The sequence below is a fragment of the Mirounga angustirostris genome, unplaced genomic scaffold (assembly GCF_029215605.1).
Source record: "Mirounga angustirostris isolate CCGP_5_RB_7025 unplaced genomic scaffold, mMirAng1.0.hap1 SCAF_11, whole genome shotgun sequence".
In the NCBI taxonomy this organism is placed as follows: Eukaryota; Metazoa; Chordata; class Mammalia; order Carnivora; family Phocidae; genus Mirounga; species Mirounga angustirostris.
This window is the reverse complement of record NW_026991719.1, coordinates 9,548,528-9,570,041: the sequence shown is the minus strand read 5'-3', so window position 1 is coordinate 9,570,041 and position 21,514 is coordinate 9,548,528. Positions and strand designations below refer to the sequence as shown.

Genomic DNA, 21,514 nt, shown 5'->3' with positions numbered 1-21,514 from the left:
TGCTCAGAGCGGAGGCTGGAGGGGCAGGAAATGGGAGGTCACAGAGGGCCTTGTGCATCTTGCTCAGGAGTTAAGGTTTTTAGACTTAATTCAGCAGTCACACCTTTTACAAGAATCACTCTGGCCGCTGGAACTGAATTGGAGGGGCCAGAGTGGATACCAGGAAGCCAATGGGAAATGCTGGCCAGGACAAGGGGTGTCAACGAGAGTTGGAGATGGAGGATGGGTGGGAAAGAAATTTAGGAGGTTGAATCAAGAGTGCTTGGTGAATGGTTGGGTGTGGAGTCAGATGAAAGAGTCAACAAGGAGCCTCAGGTTTCTGGCTTGGGCAACTGCATTTGGGGCTTTTCTTGCAAACCCAGACATTACTCTTGATCATCTCTGCTCTTCTGGTGTTATCATTACTGTGATAACTAAGGAGTTATCCCTAAAATAGTCCAGATACAATGTCAAAGGAGAGGAAGACTGGGAAGATAAGACAGAGGGGTCTTTTCTTTCTACCCTTAGAAATGCATTTCTCACTAGAAAAGAAATAAAAAGAGTCAAACAGCTTCCCAGTGGCAAAATTCTGCTATCATAAGTGGCATTTTGGTTTCTGTTTTTCTGTTAATATCTTATGAATTTGAAATCTAGTCTCTTCTCTTTGTACACTGGAGGGACATTTATAAAGACCATTTTCCATTTTGGGTCATTAGCACAGGAAGTCCTGAGATGTCCCCTTCAGGTTTAAAACAGTTATCCCCTGCCTTGTATCCTCCAAGACTACATGATTTCTGAGTAAGACATGGGGCTTTATCAATTCCCCCATTCCCTAAAGGTACTCAAGGGCAGAGGGGAAGAGAACAGAACTGTGTAAACTTCTTTTGTACTCATTGGAAATAATGGCTACTATTATGGCTTTAAGTTCAAGGATAATGACAGTGGAAACCTGGCCATATCACCATAATAGTTTTATTAATAGCTGAGAGGGAAATTGCCTTTATTCTTTCAACAATCATAAATGACTTTCCCATTCACAAGGGCATTTTCAACTTCCACGAAATTCTGAGTAACTTCCAAAGAAGAAAAGCTGTGGTCGTTTGAACTGTGTCCCCTGGCCCCCCTCAAATTTTATGTCTAAGTCCTAATCCCTAGTATCTCAGAATGTGACCTCTTTTGAAAAATAGGGCTATTGCAGATGTTCTTGTTAAGATGAAGCCTCACTGGAGTAGGGTGGACCTTTGATCCAAAATGACTGGTGTCCATGTAAGAAAAGAAGAGAGACATGGAAGGAAGACAGCCATGTGACATTGGAGGCAGAGATTGGAGCGATGTATCTACAAACCAAAGAACACCGAGGATTGCCAGCAAACACCGGAAGTTAGAAGAGGCAAGTAGGGACCCTCCCATCAAGGTTTCAGAGGGAGCATGGCCCTGCAGATACCTTGATTTCAGACTTCTAGCCTCTAGAACTATGAGACAATAAACTTACATTGTTTTAAGCCACCTAGTTCATGGTACTTTGCTATGGTGGCCCTAGGAAACTAATATAGTTGTAATATTTGAGAATACCTTGGAGGGGAAAACTGTTCGTGACCTTCATTAACTTTTGATTTTGTCAACAGAACACTACCAAACTGTGTGAGCCTCACATAGATCCATAATTACTAATGCTACTGAAAATTCTACCTTTTTCTTTTACCAAAACAATCAGGAAACAAATGAATGAGCTTCTACTAGACAAGGAATGAACGTAGCCTCAACAGGAATGATCTGTACCTGCCCCCGCCCACCATTCTTTTGAGGGTGTACCTTCCTGGAATGATCCTGCTTTTAGATATTTGTCCCCATGCCTCAACAAACTCAAGCATAAATACCTTCCTATAAACATCATGGTCATGGTCACAAAACAGGGCCCAATGTGACAAAGCTAAAATTGTCCTTGGCAAACTTGTGCTGATTTCCACTTTGTCCTTATTAAATAACACTATGACATACCATTTTGTTCAGTTCGGGGTTTTTTTGAGGGAGAGAGAGCATGAGCGGAGGCAGAGGCAGAAGGAGAGAGAGAATCTCAAGCAGACCCCACGCCCAGTGTGGAGCCAGACAAGGGGCTCGATTCCAGGACCCTGAGATCATGACCTGAGCCAAAATCATGAGTTGGGTGCTTAACCGACTGAGCCACCCAAGCGCCCCCATGTTGTTCGGTTCCTTAAAAACAATTAAAGATAACTCATCCTGCAAGATTAACTAAGAGACTACTTAAGGATGGATGGTGCATTGGGGAGTCTTCTTCCTTTCCTTCTGAAGGGACTTTTTTAAAGCTTGGCTAATTTCGTTATTCTCAGGTAAATTTCCTAAGGTGCCTCTTCAAGATTCATACTTGTAGTGGAGGGAGGATGCCATAAGCTGTGGCAGAGGAACCACGGGGGTAGTAGAGGTGGCAGAGAGAGCCAAAGTTGTTTCATTTGGGAGAACTGCATAAAGGGCACCAGGAGGTAGGCATTCTGACTTCGTCTTCTGAGTGGGGAGTAAAGATAGAATTAATTCCTCTATTAATAATTACCTTAATATATAAACTTCATCAAAACTTTTTGCCCTTTGGTTTTTGGGGTTTTTTTTTAAGATTTTATTTATTTATTTCACAGAGTGAGAGAGCGAGCACAAGCAGGGGGAGTGGCAGGCAGAGGGAGAGGGAGAAGCGGGCTTCCCACAGAGCAGGGAGCTCAACATGGGGCTTGATTCCAGGACACTGGGATCATGACCTGGGCCAAGGGCAGATGCTTAATGACTGAGCCAACCAGGTACCCCATGCCCTTTGGTTTTTACCAAAGATTTTTTTTAAGTATTCCCAAAAAACCCAGTGTAGATGGCAATTTCTTTTACATTATAGATCTATTCCCCTATGCTCACCATGTGAAATGAAGTATTCTTAATCATTCAGGATTTACAGCAATGGCAATCGGCAGATACTTCAAATGCATCTAATTTGGCTGCGTACTTTAAAAAAAATGGTTAAGAGATAAAAAAAAAAACACCTGAAAATATCCCTCTTAAGCCTTTAAATGGCCTCTAAACCTTAGAGGTCAAATATTATAGCCAATATTTATAAAAGTATTTGTAAAAGGAAGACTAATGCAACCACAGCATAATATAACCCTGTAGCCATGGATAAATCTAAATAGCAACTTGACATCAGAACCATGAGTTATAGTTCCAAAAGTTCTTGGATACCGAAAAGAAGGTGTAGCAAGCCAACTGTTAGGCTGGCCAACAATAATCCCTGCCTCCTGGTAGTCACAATCTATGACCAAGAGGGCAGGCCAAACGTGGCCATTTTGGTCATGGACTAGTTTTCCTGGACTGAGGTGATGACTCCCACAGAGCTGGCAGGACCTGCGATTTACTTCTAACAAACAGAATATGGCCCAAGTGATGGGATATCACTTCCCTGATTAGATTATCAAAGATGGTGACTTCCACCTTGCTAGCAACCTCTCTCTCGCTGGCTTTGATGAAGCAAGCTGGCACGTGGGAGAGATCCCTGTGGCCAGAAACGGAGAGCAGCCCTTTGACCGACAGTGCGGGAGGAACTGATTCCTGCAAACAACCACATGAGTTTGAGCTTGCAAGTGGATCCTAAGCCTGGGAGATGCCTGTGGCCCTAACCGACGACACCCAGCCTGCAGCCTTTGAGAGACGCTCTCGCTCAGCGGAAGACTCAGCCAAGCCTCGCCTGCACTCCTGACCAGAGACGGTAAGATCACAAGAGTGTGCTACTGTAAGCCACTAAGTTTGGGGGTAATTTGTTACACAGCAATAAATACCTAAGACAGAAGGGTAATTGCTTTGCATTTTTATTATGTTGGTGAACCGTGGCTTAACACCAGTTAGTACTGTTTAATGGAATCAACATACAAATTGTTATATCGGGAATTGTTTTCAGTTAAGACCACATTTCTCAGACTTTGCCAAAACAAGCCTTCCGCCTTGGGGTTGTCCGGCCATTGAAGGATGGAGCTTTTGCAGATCCTCTGCCGCAGCCTCAAATACTGAGAATGCTGTAACACTGGCTCCAGCAGAATAAATATAATCACATCCATATTCTCATCCATGAGCCGCTGCAAGGCCAAGTAGAAAGCTGTTTTAAAGTTCCAGTTCTGGGCATATTCTTTGGTTAAGACGAATATGGTTTTCTTGCTTTGGTTTATGCTCTGCATGAGGTTATCGATGATGGCTAATCCGGGGTCCCAGTCCCTCTCCTCTAAACAGAGGAGCACGTTTTTCCCTTCACTCTCCTCTAGGTGGAAGCGCAGCTCATTTATCACCCAGTCGGTAACAGAGGCATCTTTGGTGTCATAAGACACGTAGGCATCATAGAAAGTTTGGGACGTGGAAAGAGACCTGTAGCCTTTCACCTTAGCTAAACACACATGATAGATAAACCAAACATCCCAGTAAAACCAATGGTGACCCAAGGCAGCCAACATCACAGTGATGGTGATCAAGGATGTGAAGAAACACAGCACTGCCGCAATGGTATCTGAAATACAAGTTGTTAGCTCCAGACTCATGATGCTCTTCCCTTTTTGATCCCCAGGACTAGAGCAGATGATGTCTGTCAACCTAGGGATTGTGACATTCAGGTTTTCATCTATCCATCTTCGAAAATCTCCAATGTCACAGGTACAGTCAAAAGGGTTTCTACCTAGTTCCAAAATGGTTAAACTGCTGTTGGTCTTAGTTTGAAGCGTGGATTTGTTGATCATCTTCAGCAGGTTGGAACTCAAATCGAGGTGGATCAGACTGCTGGCTTCGGAAAGAAAGCTGGAGGGCAGGTGAGAAATCCTGTTTCGATGCAGTAGCAGCGTCCGCAGGGAAGGCGTGAATTTGGAGAGGCTGTTAGTTACAGAGGATAGCCTGTTTCCACTCAAGTCCAGCACCTGGAGATGTGGAAATTGTTGGAGTAAAGTCCAGTTAAAGAAATTTAATGCATTATTATTTATGTATAGTTGGGTGAGACTCTGGGGCAAGTTCAGGAAAGCTTCATTCGGGATGCGCCTAAGGTTATTCAAGGATAAATCGAGCCGTGTCAGATTCCTGAGACTTGTAAAAATTTTCCAGTACTTGTCACCTTCAGCATTCCACAAAATGTCAAGGCGGTTTCCACTGAAAACTAATTCTTCCAGGGACATGCTTTTCAGGTCTTGCTCCGTTAAAGTATAAATGCTGTTGTGGCTCAAGTTTAAAACTTTCAGTTGTGTTAAATTTTGAATAAATCCCAGGCGGTGTGTCACCCCTGCTATTCGGAAGTAGTGTGCATTGTAGCTGAGATCTAGAACTTCTAACTCGGGCAGATCACGGAGAGCGCTGTCATCGTCAAAGTCTAGTCTATTGTTTGTCAGATCCAAATATTTGATATGCGGCACAGCTGAAAATTCAGTCCCATGTAGCACTTGACCATTGCCATTTGAAGACAGATTTAAGCAGGCAATGTCATGAAAAGCTTCAAATTGCTCTCGCCCAATGAAGAAAATACTGTTCAGGCTTAAATCTAAGGCTTTGCCATAAACTGAACATTGTGGCCTTATTAAAGGATTGGTGTTATGATAAAAATTTGAATGTGGGTCAAACTCAACATCCGCTGAGCGTGGCTTAAGGACATGACTTGGAGAAGAGGAACCACTTAGGTCATTTTGCTGGATATCATTTACCAAGGGTGATATTCTGTTTTCTGACAAGTAAATGATCGTCAGGTTGGAGAAATTTTGGAAAAGTGTAAAATTAATTTGCTTAATAAAGTTGACGCCCAAGTTGATAGTCTTTAGATTTGAGAGACTCATCAGGGGCTGGAAGTCTTCTGCTCTAAGTTCCTGGAACACATAACCTCTTAAGTGCAATGCCTGGAGCAACTTAAGATTAGAGAAGTTTCGGGAAATATTAATATATTTTGGATATTTCGCCTTTACGTAGTTAAAAGATAAGTCAAGTATTTCCAAGGAGGGCAGTTTCGTTAAAAATTCCCCAGAGGCCATTTCGTCAACTAAATAATTGAATTCCAGATGCAGCACCTTCAGATTATGCATATTCTCAAACCACGTTGCCGGAATCTTCTGGAGGGAAGTGCTAGAGAGGTTCAGGTAGCGAAGTTCCGTCAGGGTTTGAAAAGCAAGAGGATGGATCTGAATTGAAGAGCCTCCTTCGCAAGGTGTACAGGGAAATGGGGCGTTGAAACACCTCGGACAGTTCCCGCTTAAATCTAGCACTCTTAAATTTCTCAATCCCTTGAAATCTTCCTGACTGATGATTTTAATCTTGGCGTTGCTAAGATAAAGTTCTCTTAGGGAGTCTGGCAGTTTAGGTGGCACATGGACAAGCTTATTAAAAGACAGTGACAGCACCTTCAAATTCGTAAGACTTGCAAACGTTCCATCTTCTATGTCGAAAGTTTTATTATCACAATTATTGCCAAAATAGCAGTTCCAGCTCAAGTAGAGCCTTTCCAGATTCGTAAGCCCAGAAGTGTTCTTTTTAGTTACCCAAATTATGTTGTTTTGAATTAGACTAAGTTCCTTCAAAGACCCTGGCAAGCCAGCAGGTATTTGGTGTAACTGGTTGTCTTCAAGCAGTAACTGGTTTAGGTTTTGTAGGTTGAGGAACGCCCCATCTGTGATATTCATGCCATTTTTGTTTGTATCAGGATTTTCATTCAGGTGTTGTGGATTGGCATTGTGGTTTAGATTTATTTTAGTAAGATTCTGCAGCCCTTGAAATGATTCATTTGTTATGTGTGTGATGTAATTATCAGACAGGTCCAGTGCTGTCACATACTTGCCCACTGTTTGGGGAACTTCTTGCAGTCGACGGCTGTTGCACTCTGCAATAACAGAGCCATTTTGTCTTCTCTCATCACAAGGATAGCTTCTAGAATAATCTGCTTTGGTGAAGAATTCATAGGAATCAGAGATGAGCAGGAAAAGGCAGGTCAGAAGCAAAAACAGGAGGGTCATGTTTTCCTAAGGAAAATCAAAAGTGGAGGCACGAAGTTAGATTTGCAGTATTGACTAGGCATTTCACCGTGAAATTAACGGTGCTTCACCACACTGTGCATGTGTTTCGAAGTGTGAATTCTCGTACCAATTAAACAAACTGTGTTAAATTAGGTTCGGAACAGTTTCATTTAAAAAAAATTTTTTTTTCTTTTTCAAATTTGTATTTACATTCCAGTTAGTTAACATACAGTGCAATATTGGTTTCAGGGGTAGAATTTAGTGATTCATCACTTACATACAACACCCAGTGCCAGGTTCAGAACAATTTTAATTTCTCACCGCATTCAGCTTCAAGGTGCTCAAAGAAGTTGAAGTGAAACTGAGATGATGATGGTGAGAAAGCCCGGGAAGCTTTTGCAGAGGCATTCATCGAGATGCCCCATCACCATAACGGGTCTGATGCTGGCCTATGGCTATGGTACATGCTAGATCTGTAGCACAGCAAGCTATAGAGTCATAGCTTCGACCTATTAGCAGAGCTCTTGATGAAAGTTGGCCCGTCCCAAGGAGAGTTCAGATCCAGCTTTCGTTATGGTATCATCTGAGATCTGCAAGCCAGGGTCACCTCTACCTTATCTATATTGCCATCTCTCTACACAACCGTATCTCTCATTGGCCTTCCCCACAGTTTTTCTCTACCTCTCCGGTGGTACGTATCCGGATCTCTTCTCTCCTGGAGCGACGGGGACACGTTCTGTTGATAATGATAACAAAGTATCAGGTAGTGTGCTAACCATAAACATTTTCTCACCCACGTTAATGCCCGGAGCAACAAAATGAGATAGGTTCTATGTTACCCACATTTTTCGAGGGGAGAAACAAACTCAAGACACTTCAGTGGCTTTCAGAAGGATGACACGTTGTAGAGCTGGATTCCAGTCATTCTGATTCCAACAGTGGCCATGATGCTACACCACCTCACTTTGAAGTCTTTGTGTCAGAACAGTACCTCGATTGTTATGTGTGTGATGTAATTATCAGACAGGTCTAGTGCTGTCTGCACTTTTAACGGCACTCAAAAAACAGATTGTGGAATGGCTACCAGTACTCCTGTGTCCCTTATTATATGAACATTGGCGCTAATAGCTATTCTTTGGCTAATATGGTAAACTTCTGTAGGGAAGACGTGATGTTTTCTATTTTCACACAACCTCTGTAACACTCAGTAGAGTGCCTCACTTTGCGCAGCTCTCTCTTAACCGAGGGCTGAATATATTACCTTTGGTAGTTATACGATGCAATAAACAGATTAATGTGATTGGTGTGATAAGCGTTGTGGTCAAAAGAGCTCTCAAAATCTTATTTCACTGGGTCTGGAGACCAACCTTCACGAAATTGTATTTTTCACTAGAGCCCAACTCCTGTCCTGCTTGTGAGTTTGGCCAGGTAAGCACTTCCTTTTTAAGTTCTTCTAAAGCTGAGGGTTAATGAACTAACAGTCACTGTTATACCCTTAGTATGTGGATAGTGATTCTTCTGAGGATCAGTGATCACTGCCAGTTCATAGCAGGCGAGGAAGAGCCAGCTGCTGCAGGGATGAAAAATCGGGCGAAACAGAACTCCCAGGCATTCTCAGTTACTTGCAGTTATTTTCAAATACAGCGCTACCCAGGTGCCGCTGCTTGATGTTTTACTTTTACTAAAAGAAAGCCGGGCTTTACCTGGTTTGGGAGGCAGTAGCAGGAGGCAGCTATGTCATGCGGCCAAAGGGAGATTATCAGAGAGGTTGCAAGCAGGAGAATAATTGCACTCACTCTTGTTGACTTAAAGGTGGAGGGGGCCACTGACAAGGAATGCAGGCAGCCTTTAGAAGCCGAGAACACTGCTCTGCCGACACCTGGCAAGGAAACACCCCCTCCCCCATGCTACAACCACAGAACTCAAATTGACTGACGACCTGAATGAACTTGGAAATGGATCCTCACTCACAGCCTGGCCAATACATCCGATTTTAGCCTTATGAAATCTAGAGCAGAGAACCCAGGCAAGCCCACCCGGACTCTGACCTACAGAAATTTGAGCTGATAAACGGTATTGTTTGAAGCTTCTAGTAATATTAATTTGACGCGTTAAATTTGAGTTTGTGATCTTGCAGTGGAGAGGTCCAGGAGGCAGTTACATATATGCCCCTTTGGCTCAGAGGAGAGTGCTCACGGAGGGATGAACTTGGGAGTCGTGGCAAGTACAGCCCCAGGTATGAATCAGATCATCCAGGGTAACGTATGCCGTAAAGGACACTAGACACTTCAGTTCTATCAACAATGATTTTCTCATCTTTTTTTTTTTTTTAAGATTTTTAAAATTTATTTATTTGAGACAGAGAGAATGAGAGAGAGCACATGAGAGGGGGGAGGGTCAGAGGGAGAAGCAGACTCCCTGCCGAGCAGGGAGCCCGATGCGGGACTCGATCCAGGGACTCCAGGATCATGACCTGAGCCGAAGGCAGTCGCTTAACCAACTGAGCCACCCAGGCGCCCTTCTGATAATTTCATGATTTCATTTTCTTACACTAAAATATCTTATCCCACTGGGATTGTTTTGGCAAAAAATACGAGGGGCAGACCCACATTTTTTTTTTCTAAATGGAGACCTGCTGGCCCCAACATCATTTACGTATTTATTTTTACTGAAACAGAGTTGACACAGAATGTTACATTAGTTTCAGGCGTACAACACAGTGATTCAACAAGTCCATAGGTTATACTTTGCTCCCCACAAGTGTAGCTCCCGTCTGCCATTATTACCGTGCTATTACGGTACCTCTGACCACATTCCCTATGCTGTACCTTTCATCCCCATGACTTATTCATTCCGTAACTGGAAACTGTACCTCCCTCTCCCCTTTGGCCATTTTGCTCATTCCCCCACCACCCTGTCCTCTGGCAACTTCTAGTGTGTTCTCTGTATTTATGGGTCTGTTTCTTTTATTTGTTCATTTGTTTTGTTTTTTAGATTCCACGTATAAATGAAATCCTATAGTATTTGTCTTTGACTTATTTCATTTAGTGTAATACCCTCTAGGTCCATCGACGTTGTCGCAAATGGCAAGATCCCATTCTTGTATAGCTGTGTGTGTACACTCCATCTTCCTTATCTGTTCATCTATCAATGGACACTTAGGTTCTTTTCTCTACATCCCATCAACATGGCTTTTTTTGGTGTGCGTTTTATTTTAGCCATTGTGGTGGGTATGAGGTGAGCTCTCATCGTGGTTGTGATTAGCATTTCCCTGATGATGAGTGATGTGGAGCATCCTTTCATGTGTCTGTTGGCCATCTGTATGTCTTCTTTGGAAAAATGTCTATTCAGGTCCTCCGTCCATTTTTAATCAGACTATTTTTTTGGTGTTAAGTTCTTTATGTATTTTGGATATCAACCCTTTATCAGACATACCATTGCAAATATCTTCTTCCATTCAGTAGGTTGCTTTTGTTTTGTTGAGGTGCGGCATCATTTGTTGAATAATTTTTTGCTCACCCAACTTGATATACTCCTTTTATCATATACTAACTTTCCTGTGTATTTAGATCTGTTTCTAGACTCTCTGCTTCATCAATCTGTTCATCATTCACGTGCTGGCAGCACATGTTTTAATAATTACAGTTTGGGGGGATGTTAGTATCTGATAGGGCAAGTCCTGGTCATTGCTCTCCTTTTGTGAATGGATTACTTCTATTTTACCCTCTGACAGGTCCTTGCTGATATACATTAAGACTACTGATTTCCATATATTAGTTTTATACCAAATCACTATACTAAGTTCCCTGGTTATTTAGAATAGTTGTTTCTCCTTGTGATTTTCTTGGGTAAGCAATTAAACCATCTGCAAATAGCGATTATCTTCCTAATATCCTTTATGCAGTCTAATTTATTTTTATTGTCTAACTGCATTGCCTAGTTAATCCAGAACAACGAAAAAATAGAGCAGAAGCCAAAAAAAAAAAAAAAAAAGCAGACACTGACCAATGCAGCCACATCCAAATTAAAATTTTGCCTCACAACAAAACATGGCAAACAATGCCAAAAGTGAAACAATAAATTAGGAGAAACTGTTTGCAGTCCTTATCACAGATAAGGGAGTAAGAGATTTGACACATAAAGACATTTTATGCATAAGTGAGAAGACAAATAACCCAACAGAAAAATGGACAAAGACATAGTAAAAGACAGCTCACAGGAAAAGGAAACACAAATAGCTTTTTAAACGTAGGAAAAGATACTCAACCTCACTCAAAAACTTATCCCGAGATACCTTTTTTTTTTTTTTAACCAATTCTACTGTGTAGGTGAGGGCATGGAGAAACCGGTGCTCTCATATTTTGCTGGCAGGAATCTAAATTAATGCCACCTTTAAGACAGTAAGAAATTCGTAATATTCATCAAAATTGGAGACATAGGGGCGCCTGGGTGGCTCAGTCGTTAAGCGTCTGCCTTCGGCTCAGGTCATGATCCCGGGGTCCTGGGATCGAGCCCCGCATCGGGCTCCCTGCTCAGCGGGGAGCCTGCTTCTCCCTCTCCCTCTGCCCCTCCCCCTGTTTGTGCTCTCTCTCTCAAATAAATAAAATCTTAAAAAAAAAAATGGAGACATAGACTCAGCAATTCCTAGAAGTAGATCCTAAAGATAGACCCTCACATACGCAAATGACTACGCACAAGGATGTTCAACGTAAGGCTGTTGGCAATAGCAAAAGATCAGAAATCATCCAAATGCCTTTGAGTAGTGGTCATAGAAGGGAATACCGTGCCGCGGTTCAAAAGCTCTATCGCTATGTATTCATTCATGCAGAAATATTTATTAAGCATATACTTTACTTCAGGAATTATTTTCAAGCTGGGACTATAGCAATGAACAAAACAGATTAAAATGCCTGCCCATTTGGAGCTTACCCTACAGGATAGTATGTTAGATGGTGGAAATTACTATGGAGAAAAGTAAAGACAGGGAAGAGGATGGTTATGTAGACTGTCCCTCAGTTGGGATTTGTTTCCTTCACGATGAAGCTGGGGTAACGGGTCTCGGGGAGGAAGAGCACAAAAGTAAAGTGCCCATGTAGCCCCGTCCCACCGGGAGCACAGAGTAGCAGGTGACTCTCCGTCGATGTGGCCCGGGAGCACCCGGCCGAGGCAGTGCTTGTCAGGTGCCTGCTCCGAGTTTTTCATTATTCATTAATAAAACATTCAAAATTCATGTTTAAAAAGGCCCCCGAGGAACTGATGGCTGGGGAAGGCCAGATCGGAGACTCTTCCCGTCTCCGGGAAGTCATGCTGAACAGCTCTGTTGGTAGGAGAGGCATTTTTCAGTGGTTACTTGGGCAGGTCCAGAGGACAGAGCTGTCCTGTGTGGCCTCCACGTCTCATTTCGGAGGCGAGGGTCTCTCCTACAACAAGGAACAAGTGAGCGGAAAAGCCTCTAGGGGGCACTAGAGACCAGGAGGAGAACTTGTTGACACTCCCTGGTTTGGTTTGGTTTTTTCCCCAGGGTGAAAATGGCCTCCCAGAGAGTCTGAAGCAACTTCAAGTAAATGGCACACCATGGAAGGGATTAGAATATTCTGCAGATTTGTGGGTGAGGAGCTTGAGCTTCCGAAGTCCACCCTTCCAAGAATCCTGAGGTACCAACGTGAGTTGCTTCAGTTCCACATAACCTCAATTTGAAGGGAAACACATGGTGGGGCGGAATGAGAAGTGGCGAGCAGGCAGCTAGCCAAGACTTGAGGAGAAAACCCCGACCCGCCAAGCCTCTCTCCATCTGCCTCAGGGCCTCACAGCGGCGAATGGACCCCAAGGGCCCCGTCATCTCCCGGAGTGCGGGGCGGAGGCCGCGCAGAGCAGGCCCTCGCTCACTGGTCCGACGGGAGCGGAGGGGAGAGGGGGGACCCCCCACACACAGCCCAGCAGGAGCTGCGCCTCCCCAGCCAGGCCCCCCCTCTTGGCCACCCCCATGCCTCTGGCTGCCAAGAGTGGCTCCGAAAGCACTTCCGAGGGACCCAGATCCCCGACGGAGGGAGAAGGGTGCCAGGGAGAATTATGCTCACCAAGGTGTCACCAAAAACCATCGAGCCTGGCTGAAGAGAAGTGGCCACTCGGCACCCCACCCACCCAGATAGGGAAATGGCCACTCTGCAAATCAAATAGACGGGGAAAGGGGCAATTTCGCGAGTAAGACAGAAAGTGCAACTCTGCAAATAAAACCGAACCTGAGACAGAGAGGAGAGAGGACACTTACTTCTGCCATCCGCCCCCCACCCCCGGCAGGTCTGGGCTCCCGCCAAAGTGCTCATCAAGGGCGACATGCCCGCTGAGGAGAGAGACCACCCGCCGCAGACCAGGAACGGGCACCAAGCGGAGGAAGATGGAGAGCGGGCGGACGGGCAGGGGGCAGCAGAGAAGGGCGCAGGCGGCTAAGGCCGAGCAGAGCCAAGCCAGTCACATGGCACCGCGGCCGGAGGCTGGAGCATCGCCCTGGGCAAAGGGTCAAGCACGGTAGCAGGGCTGTGGGTGTCACATTTAAGGGGGCACCCCAACACTTTGTCATCAAGACGAATGCTAGTGTAACGACTTCAGATCTCTGACGGGCTAAATATTCAACGTGTTAAATAAAGACAGAATCCAAGCCTGCACTCCTGAGGCACCGCCCCACTCGCCTCACCCTGATCGCGGCTCTGGTTCCAATAAAACTTTATTCACCACAAACAGGCAACTGGCCTGCAGGCTGGAGTTGGCCAGTTTGATTTTTTTTTTTTAATAGAACATTAAAATATTGTTTATCTTCAGGGGCACCCGGGTGGCTCAGTCGTTAAGTGTCTGCCTTCGGCTCTGGTCATGGTCCCAGGGTCCTGGGATCGAGCCCCGCATCGGGCTCCCTGCTCGGCGGGAAGCCTGCTTCTCCCTCTCCCACTCCCCCTGCTCGTGTTCCCTCTCTCTCTGTATCTGTCTGTCAAATAAATAAAAGCTTTAAAAAAATAAAATAAAATATTGTTTATCTTGATTATGGAGCAAATTTTGGGCATCCTCCCTTCCTTAAATTTTGCCCCCAAATGAGTGCCTTAACTCTCCTCACCCTGGCCTCAGCCCTGTACTGCGGAAAGGATCTGTGATCATGTTGGCACGCTCTGACCAAAAACGACTCACAGCCATTCATCTTGGGCAGAGACTCATCTGTTGGAAAGTTCTGGCCTTGAAACTGAAGCTTCTCATCAGTTATTTGGTGTTCTACCCTTGAATATGAAATAACAGTCAGTACCTGTCACCTGAGCAATTCACCTGGCATGAGAGAAAGCATCACAAGCAAAAAGCAAAAAAAAAAAAAAAAAAAAATCAGACACAGCGATTGATAGAATGAGGCGTCTGACACCCAGGACAGTGGTTTATGTTTCTTTTCTTAATGCAGGTCCCATCTTGCACAGATTCTCAGTCCCCTCTCTGCAAGTCTGAAATCCTAAAAAATCTGAGCACCAGAAGACTTTGTTTTTTTATAACTTATTTGGCAGCAAAACCTGACCTGAAAGGACCTAAGGCTACCATAACCCGTATTTAGCTACTTAGCGTGAGCATTCTTCTTTCACGGCAGAAACAGCCGTGTTGCATGACCTGGACCCACTGAAAGTGTTTTGTAATGTATCATGCATGCACCGTATCATCTTGCTAAAATATGAATTCTGAACTCTGACGCCACGCTGGCCCACAGGTTTCAGGTAAGGGATTGTGGATCGATACTTAAATCTCCTGGGGGGCCCAGGTGGCGCAGTCAGTTAAGCATCCAACACTTGGTTTCGGCTCAGATCATGATCTCAGGGTTGTGAGGTCGAGCCCTGTGTCGGGCTCTGTGCTCAGCACGGAGTCTGCTTGTCCCTCTCCCTCTGCTCCTCCCCCTGCTCGCATGAGTGCCCATGGTCGTGCTCTCACTCTATCTATGTATCTATCTAAAATAAATACATTTTTTAAAATACTTAAATCTCCCTCACTGGGGACCTATTAGCAATTCCGGAATTTTCCTCAGCATATCTGGTAAATCAGAAAATAGAATGTCGTTGTCAACAGGGCCAAGTTACGACTTTCAAGGGCCCAAGAGCACTTTGGCCTTTGTGGGCCTCTTCTTCCATTAAAAAAAAATAATAATAAAAAAAATATATATATATATATATAATTCTCTTTTACTACCTCATTGGCATATAGACAAACACAATCTGGGCTGGATTATATTATTTTCCTGAGTTTAAAGAAAACAAAACCTTTCCCAAAAGTGTCACGGGCCCTAGGCCCTGGGCCTTCTAAGAAAAGAAGAGCTCTCTAAAGAGGAGCCAGCCCCGGTTGTCCATGGTGTCACCCTGGGGCTCAGATCACAGGAGCAAGGTGAGGAGATAGCTGCAGGCAGAAAGAGAAGTATTAGAACAGGAGTGACCGAGGTGGAGGGCAAGGAGAGTGTTGCGGGTTCAGTTGTAACCCCCCAAAAAGACGTGCTGAACCTCTAACCTCTGTACCTGTGAGTATGACCTGCTTTGGAAGTAGGGTCTTTAGCAATGGAATCGAGTCAAAGTGAGGTCATGCCGCGTGAGGGTGCCCCCTAGTCCAGCGCCTGATGTCCTTAGGAGAAGAGAGAAGTTTGTAAGGAACACCGAGGGCTGCCGGCCACCGCCAAGAGCCAGGAGAAGGGCCTGGAACGTTTCCCTCTGAGCCGCCAAGAAGCAACCGACCCTGCCGATAACCCCCGGCTTTTGGACTTCTGGCCTCCAGAATGGTGAGAGGACACAGTTCTGTTGTTTTGAGCCACCGAGTTTGTGGTGCCTGAGAGAGTGAGGACGGGCAGCGGGGACTGAGAGCAGCCGGTGGGACCCACTGCCCAGACAAGGCCCAGCCGCCCGAAGAAGCCCTTGTCCAGACATGCCAGGGAGCTCCCTGCCTAGAAAGCTCCCTGAGGATGACTGGGTCTGCATGGCCTGGATCTCTCACTGGGTGTTGCCTGGGAACACCCAGAAAAACTCAGGACCCGTTTCGTTAAAGAAAGCATATGAATCTCACACACACACACACACACTCACGCACACACACACACACACACACAGAAATCTGCTTAACTTCCCCTCCCTGCCAAAGACCGCTGTTGCCAGCTATAGAGGAAACGATTTCACAACTCTTTTCCTATTTTCCGTGCATACTCTGTTCTTTGGTTGGGTCCGTGGCGCACGGTAGACGAGCTCTCACCTTCGGGCTCTGAAGGACCCAAACAGCCCAATGAGAACAACCCACCCTAGTCCTCCCTCAAATCTTCCTTCTCTGCTTGGACGCCAATGGACACCAAAAACAGTTTTCAGGGCGCCTGGGTGGCTCAGTTGGTTAAGCGACTGCCTTCGGCTCAGGTCATGATCCTGGAGTCCCGGGATGGAGTCCCACATCGGGCTACCTGCTCAGCAGGGAGTCTGCTTCTCCCTCTCCCACTCCCCCCTCTTGTGCTCTTTCTCTCTCTCACTCTCAAATAAATAAATAAAATCTTAAAAAAAAAAAGCAGTTTTCAAAGATCAGGGCAGTTTGAAGAAGGGTTCAGAAAAGTCTGCCTTGGCTAAGGACACCGTGAGGGGCCACCCCCAGAACCCCGCCCGCGGGGTGAGGGACCATGCTGGGCACAAAGGGAGTACCCCCACTGGGCAGTGCTAACCTCAATCCCACACGTTTTCCTACACAATTTCACAATCTTGGGCAAAAACCATCTGCGGGGGGCTTGGGGGTGGGGGATGGGGGCAGAGCCTGCCTTCCTGAAATAAAACAGCTTTTTATCTTTCCACATCCCCTTCCTAAGCTGCAAACGGCCTTTCTGCAATGATGCCTCCTTCCTCCTCCCTCTTCAAAGGCTTCCTTTGCCTCAGACCATCTCCCGAGCTGCACCCCCTTTCTCAGGATGGGTCCCCCTGATAACCCCTAACGCTAAAGGGTCAAGAGAACCTATTGATTATAAAACATGATTAATCCTCCCAGTTGAATTACTTAGCTGTTTGGCTATGATGTGGCGTTCAACCAGATCTGAATTTTTGCCAGACTGGATATATTTCTAATTTTCATGGGTTCTGATTCATTTGCAGTTGACTGGTGACCACGGAGACATTACGAAAGTAAATTAATAAAGAAGCGGTTGACAGGATTTGTCACCTTAGAGGAAGCTTAAAATTAATCAATAGATATGTTATCCATCCCAAATCTGATGGATTCACTAACGGCTTTGGAAGAGAAAAGAAACCACTACCACATTAAATGCTCATGTCAATGAAGACATGAATCCTGATTTCCTATACATAGAAATATGACAAATCATGCTATTTGAATTCCCAGAAATACAGTAGGGAGCACTTGGTGAGTGCTTTACCAGGAAGCAAACACTGGGACGAGTGCAAGTCACACATTTCTGTATGTAATCCTCATAAAAATCAATGCAGTGGGTGCTACTCTAAGCCCCCATTTTATAGATGGGGAACCTGAGGCTCAGAGAGGCTAATTTACCCGGGGTCACTCAAATGGTAGGTGACAGAGCTGCAACTGAGCCTAGAGATCCCCGAGGAGTTAGCAAATTGGTAGTTCTAGAAGCAAGCACCTGGTTGGCAATGGTCTGGTTTCGACGATCTGCAGAGACCTCATAGCCACGCCTGGAACGTTCAGGATTCGAATGCCAGGGGTGGATTATCTACTTTGCCTTTCTGCACTGATCCGTCTACCACCAGGCACTTCCAGACGTCTGTAATTCCACAGAACAACTGGAAACCCACTGACTGTAGACATACGCACCCACCAGGAGTGATCTGTAACTTTCTGGAAAGTCATCACGGCCCGTACTTGCTAATGCTGACCCAGAACCAACGGGTTATTGCATTCAGATTTACTCGGTGTTCATAGCCCCGGAAGAGTCATAAATTGGAGATAAAGAATTTAAAAAACAACAAATCCCTCAGCTCTGTTTAATAACTCGGCTGAAGTCAAGACATTCCACTGGAATGATGATCCCCTCAATGGACTCTGGAGGTGACCCTAAGATGCCCTTACAAATAATCTCCAACTGACTTGCAAAGACTAACCATGAGTAACGTCATCCTCCCCCATGCACATGCCCTGATGTTCCTTAAGTCTAGATTTTCCACGTCACCCCCACCACCACCCCCCACCGTGCAGTGTTGAGGATTGCTACGCTGCAGGATGAGAAGCAGCCCCTGGAGAAGAATGAGCATCAGCCCCTGCCCTCGCCCTGAACCACAGCCTGGGCTTTTCAGATAAGCACACTCGGAGCCTTTATTTCACTTTCTGAGATCCAAGCAAGGGGCTAATGAGGGAGCTTCGGGTCTTCCTGGCACCTTCTCACCCCCTACGAAAGGACTGTGCTCTTTAAGCCAAGGACTAAAAGAGCTGTTGGGGTGCTGTTCTAAGGCCGTGGCTCCTGGGCTTACCTTGAGAGAGCTCTGAGGTTGAGAAGCTACGAACAGCCAGGCCCAGCCCCCGACATTCTGATTTCATCGGCCAGGGGCCCACGAGGTCCTTGACCTCTCCCTATATCACCAGTGGGAGGGAGGGAGGCAGGGCACCCTTCCAGGCTTAGTTTGATTTTGTTATTCCTCTATTTTCACTTTCTTATAATACAATTATATTGGCTGTGGCTCCCACAGCAGCTTCACGTGCCAAGTAGAAATCGGATAACTTCAACCCCAATTCCACACATGTCAGTGGCCCCGTTGGGCCGTTGCAGTCTGTTTATAAAGCATCATAAAACTCCGGTACAGACTGAACTTCCTTTCAAGATCTCAAACGGGCATCACATGCATTTCAAAACTAACTTCATTCGGCCATCGAAAAGAATGAAATCTTGCCATTTGCAATCATGTGGATGGAGTTAGACAGTATAATGTTAAGCGAAGTAAGTCAGAGAAAGACAAATACCGTATGATCTCACTCATTTGTGAAATTTAAGAAACAAAACACATGAGCAAAGGGGGTGAGGAAAGAGAGCGAGGCAAACCAAGGAACAGACTCTTAACTCTAGAGAACACACTGATGGTGATGGGGTGGGCAGGTGATGGGGATGAAGGAATACATTTGTGATGAGCACTGCGTGTTGTACGGAAGTGTTGAATCACTGTATTGTACACCTGAAATTAATATTACAGTCTGTTAACTAGCTGGAAATAAAATTAAAACTTTAAAGAAAAGAAAAAAGAAAGAAAATTCACCTTAAAAACTTAAATATACACTAAATGGCTGTAAAAATAAATAACTCCAAGAACTCTACTAAGCACTGGATGAGCATGGAAACAAGATAAGGTACATTTTGGATGAGATTCTCTTGAAACCAGACTTTTCTTTTTTTCTTTTTTTAAAGATTTTATTTATTTGACAGAGAGAGAGAGAGACAGCGAGAGAGGGAACACAAGCAGGGGGAGTGGGAGAGGGAGAAGCAGGCTTCCCGGGGAGCAGGGAGCCCGCTGCGGGGCTCGATCCCAGGACCCTGGGATCATGACCTGAGCCAAGGGCAGATGCTTAACGACTGAGCCACCCAGGCGCCCCAAAACCAGACTTTCCAACTGCTCTCAAATCTCACCAAATTTTTTAGAAAACATATCACTTCTTAAAATTGTAAAGTTTGTTTTTCAATCTGACGGTTCTCAACAGTAACAAAAACTGATCACTTGCTATGTCTAAACACTATAGAATACAATCGTAGAAATGGTAACATGTTCACTTAAAAAATCCCCAAACAAGAAAAGTAGTAAATAATTTTGAACACTAAGCGCCTAGGAGTATATTAATTTCAGGCTTTGCCTAGGCCCTAGCAAGTGACTGGAACATGTGAGATGAGAGTTTGTCCCTTTTTTTGTAGAGTTAGCAAAGGAAAAACACTTCCGCCACTCACTTCACTTCCAACCCTTTGGTTCTAGAAGAGAATATTGTTTCTGGCAGGACCAGAGAGTGATAGTCAGCTCCTAACTTGGAATTTGCTCGTTCTCCTGTTCAAATTAGTAAGACCACAGCATTTGATTTTTAACATCTACTACCTGTCACTGAGAGTTGCTTCAATACTTAACCTTTTTATACTTACTGGCCCCATTCAGCCCTTTCTGTGTTCACACCATTTGCCACCAAACCATATTTCGGAGTCAGTCAGAAATCATGTATTTTGTAGGAAAGCTGTGTTAAGAGAATAGAAGTGGCTTACCGGGCTCTCTCGTCGTCCTAATTTCTCATTCGGTCACCTGCAGCACTGGGGAGGGCCACCGTCTGTCAGCAGGCACCCTCAGGAGAAAGAAACTGGCCAACTTCCTGAACTTGGCAGCTTTACCATCAGCAGAACCTAGCACACGGTTTGCAGAAGTTTATGTGGGAAGAAGGGAACTTGTGATTTCTTAAGTGTTGCCAAATCATTTCTTGACTGTGCTTTAAAATTTCAAAACTGAAATTCAGGGGGAGAAAGTTATTTATAAAATGATTTAAATGAATGATACAAATACAACACATATGGGGTTGTGTGTGTGTGTGTGTGTGAATTTGTGTATATTTGGGTGTATGTGTGTGTGTAGTGGGGGTGGGGGGAGATGGCTGCAGGATCCTCATCAAAATGTTAACATGGGTTTGTTCTGGAGAGCAGGATCAAGGGAAAAGGAGGGAGAGAAACAGGGACATTTTTTCTTAGACTTAGAAAACTTTGGTGTGTTTTTGTAAACTTTACCACACATTTGAAGTCAGTGTAGGATTGCCCAAACTCATCTTTTGTTATATAATGCAGCGAAATAACATTTGCTTTGCTCCATCTGTGTTCCACACGTTTCCAAGACAGCACAGAGCAAGGTGGGTGTGGGTCCCCCACGAGGTGTGGTGCAGAGAAGGAGTCTCACCCCCAGTGTCCCCGCAGTTCAGCCAGCACCTAGCCCATGGTAGAAGCTCAATAAACATCCAGTGAATGAGTGAGTGAGTGAGTGACTGGATGAGCATGGGCGTTCATGAGGCAGGAAACGTTAATTTCTTTTTCTTTTTTTTTTCTTTTTTTTATTTTTTAAAGATTTTATTTATTTGAGACAGAGAGAATGAGATAGAGAGAGCATGAGAGGGAGGAGGGTCAGAGGGAGAAGCAGACTCCCCGCCGAGCAGGGAGCCCGATGCGGGACTCGATCCCGGGACTCCAGGATCATGACCTGAGCCGAAGGCAGTCACTTAACCGACTGAGCCACCCAGGCGCCCAGGAAACGTTAATTTCTTGATTCTGTCAGATAAGTGAACAGGATTTAGGGCTCTCAGAGCCCCTCCAAAGGTCTAACTATGCACAGGGGCCAGCAAACTGCAGCATGTTGGCCAAATCCAGCCCCGGGGTGGGGGGGATGGGGGTGAAGAATAATTTTTACAAATAAACATTTGCAATCAATCTGATGATAAGGAACACTAACCTTAAACTTCAGTTACACAGAATGTGATCATCCCCCAAAAGAATTCCGTTCTTGTCATTATTAGGCCTATGTTACAAA

General features: G+C 45.0%; 1 protein-coding gene across 4 annotated transcripts; it reads right to left on the bottom strand.

The window, feature by feature from the left end:
• Window positions 1-3,818: 3,818 nt before the first annotated feature.
• Window positions 3,819-20,354, bottom strand: TLR8 (toll like receptor 8). Of its 4 annotated transcripts, XM_045874642.3 has the most exons (3): window positions 20,215-20,354; window positions 7,671-7,725; window positions 3,819-6,995 (listed from the first exon to the last, which is right to left on the bottom strand). In XM_045874642.3, exon 3 carries the CDS (start codon window positions 6,987-6,989, stop codon window positions 3,870-3,872), a length of 3,120 nt encoding a protein of 1,039 aa, XP_045730598.1. In that variant the 5' UTR covers window positions 6,990-6,995; window positions 7,671-7,725; window positions 20,215-20,354; the 3' UTR covers window positions 3,819-3,869. The 4 variants fall into 4 exon arrangements, 3 of the variants coding, with proteins under 3 accessions (XP_045730598.1, XP_045730606.1, XP_045730588.1); XM_045874650.3 differs by lacking the exon at window positions 7,671-7,725 and having other exon boundaries at window positions 20,215-20,351; XM_045874632.3 differs by lacking the exons at window positions 7,671-7,725; window positions 20,215-20,354 and adding an exon at window positions 7,311-7,655.
• Window positions 20,355-21,514: the final 1,160 nt, after the last annotated feature.

Bases quoted from the DNA above. Each gene is read 5' to 3' on its own strand.
- TLR8 (XM_045874632.3), bottom strand. From the start codon at position 7,397: ATGCCTCTGCAAAAGCTTCCCGGGCTTTCTCACCATCATCATCTCAGT. The intron at 6,996-7,310 runs GTGAGAAATTAA...GATTTTCCTTAG, and splicing joins GCACCTTGAAGCTGAATGCG to GAAAACATGACCCTCCTGTT.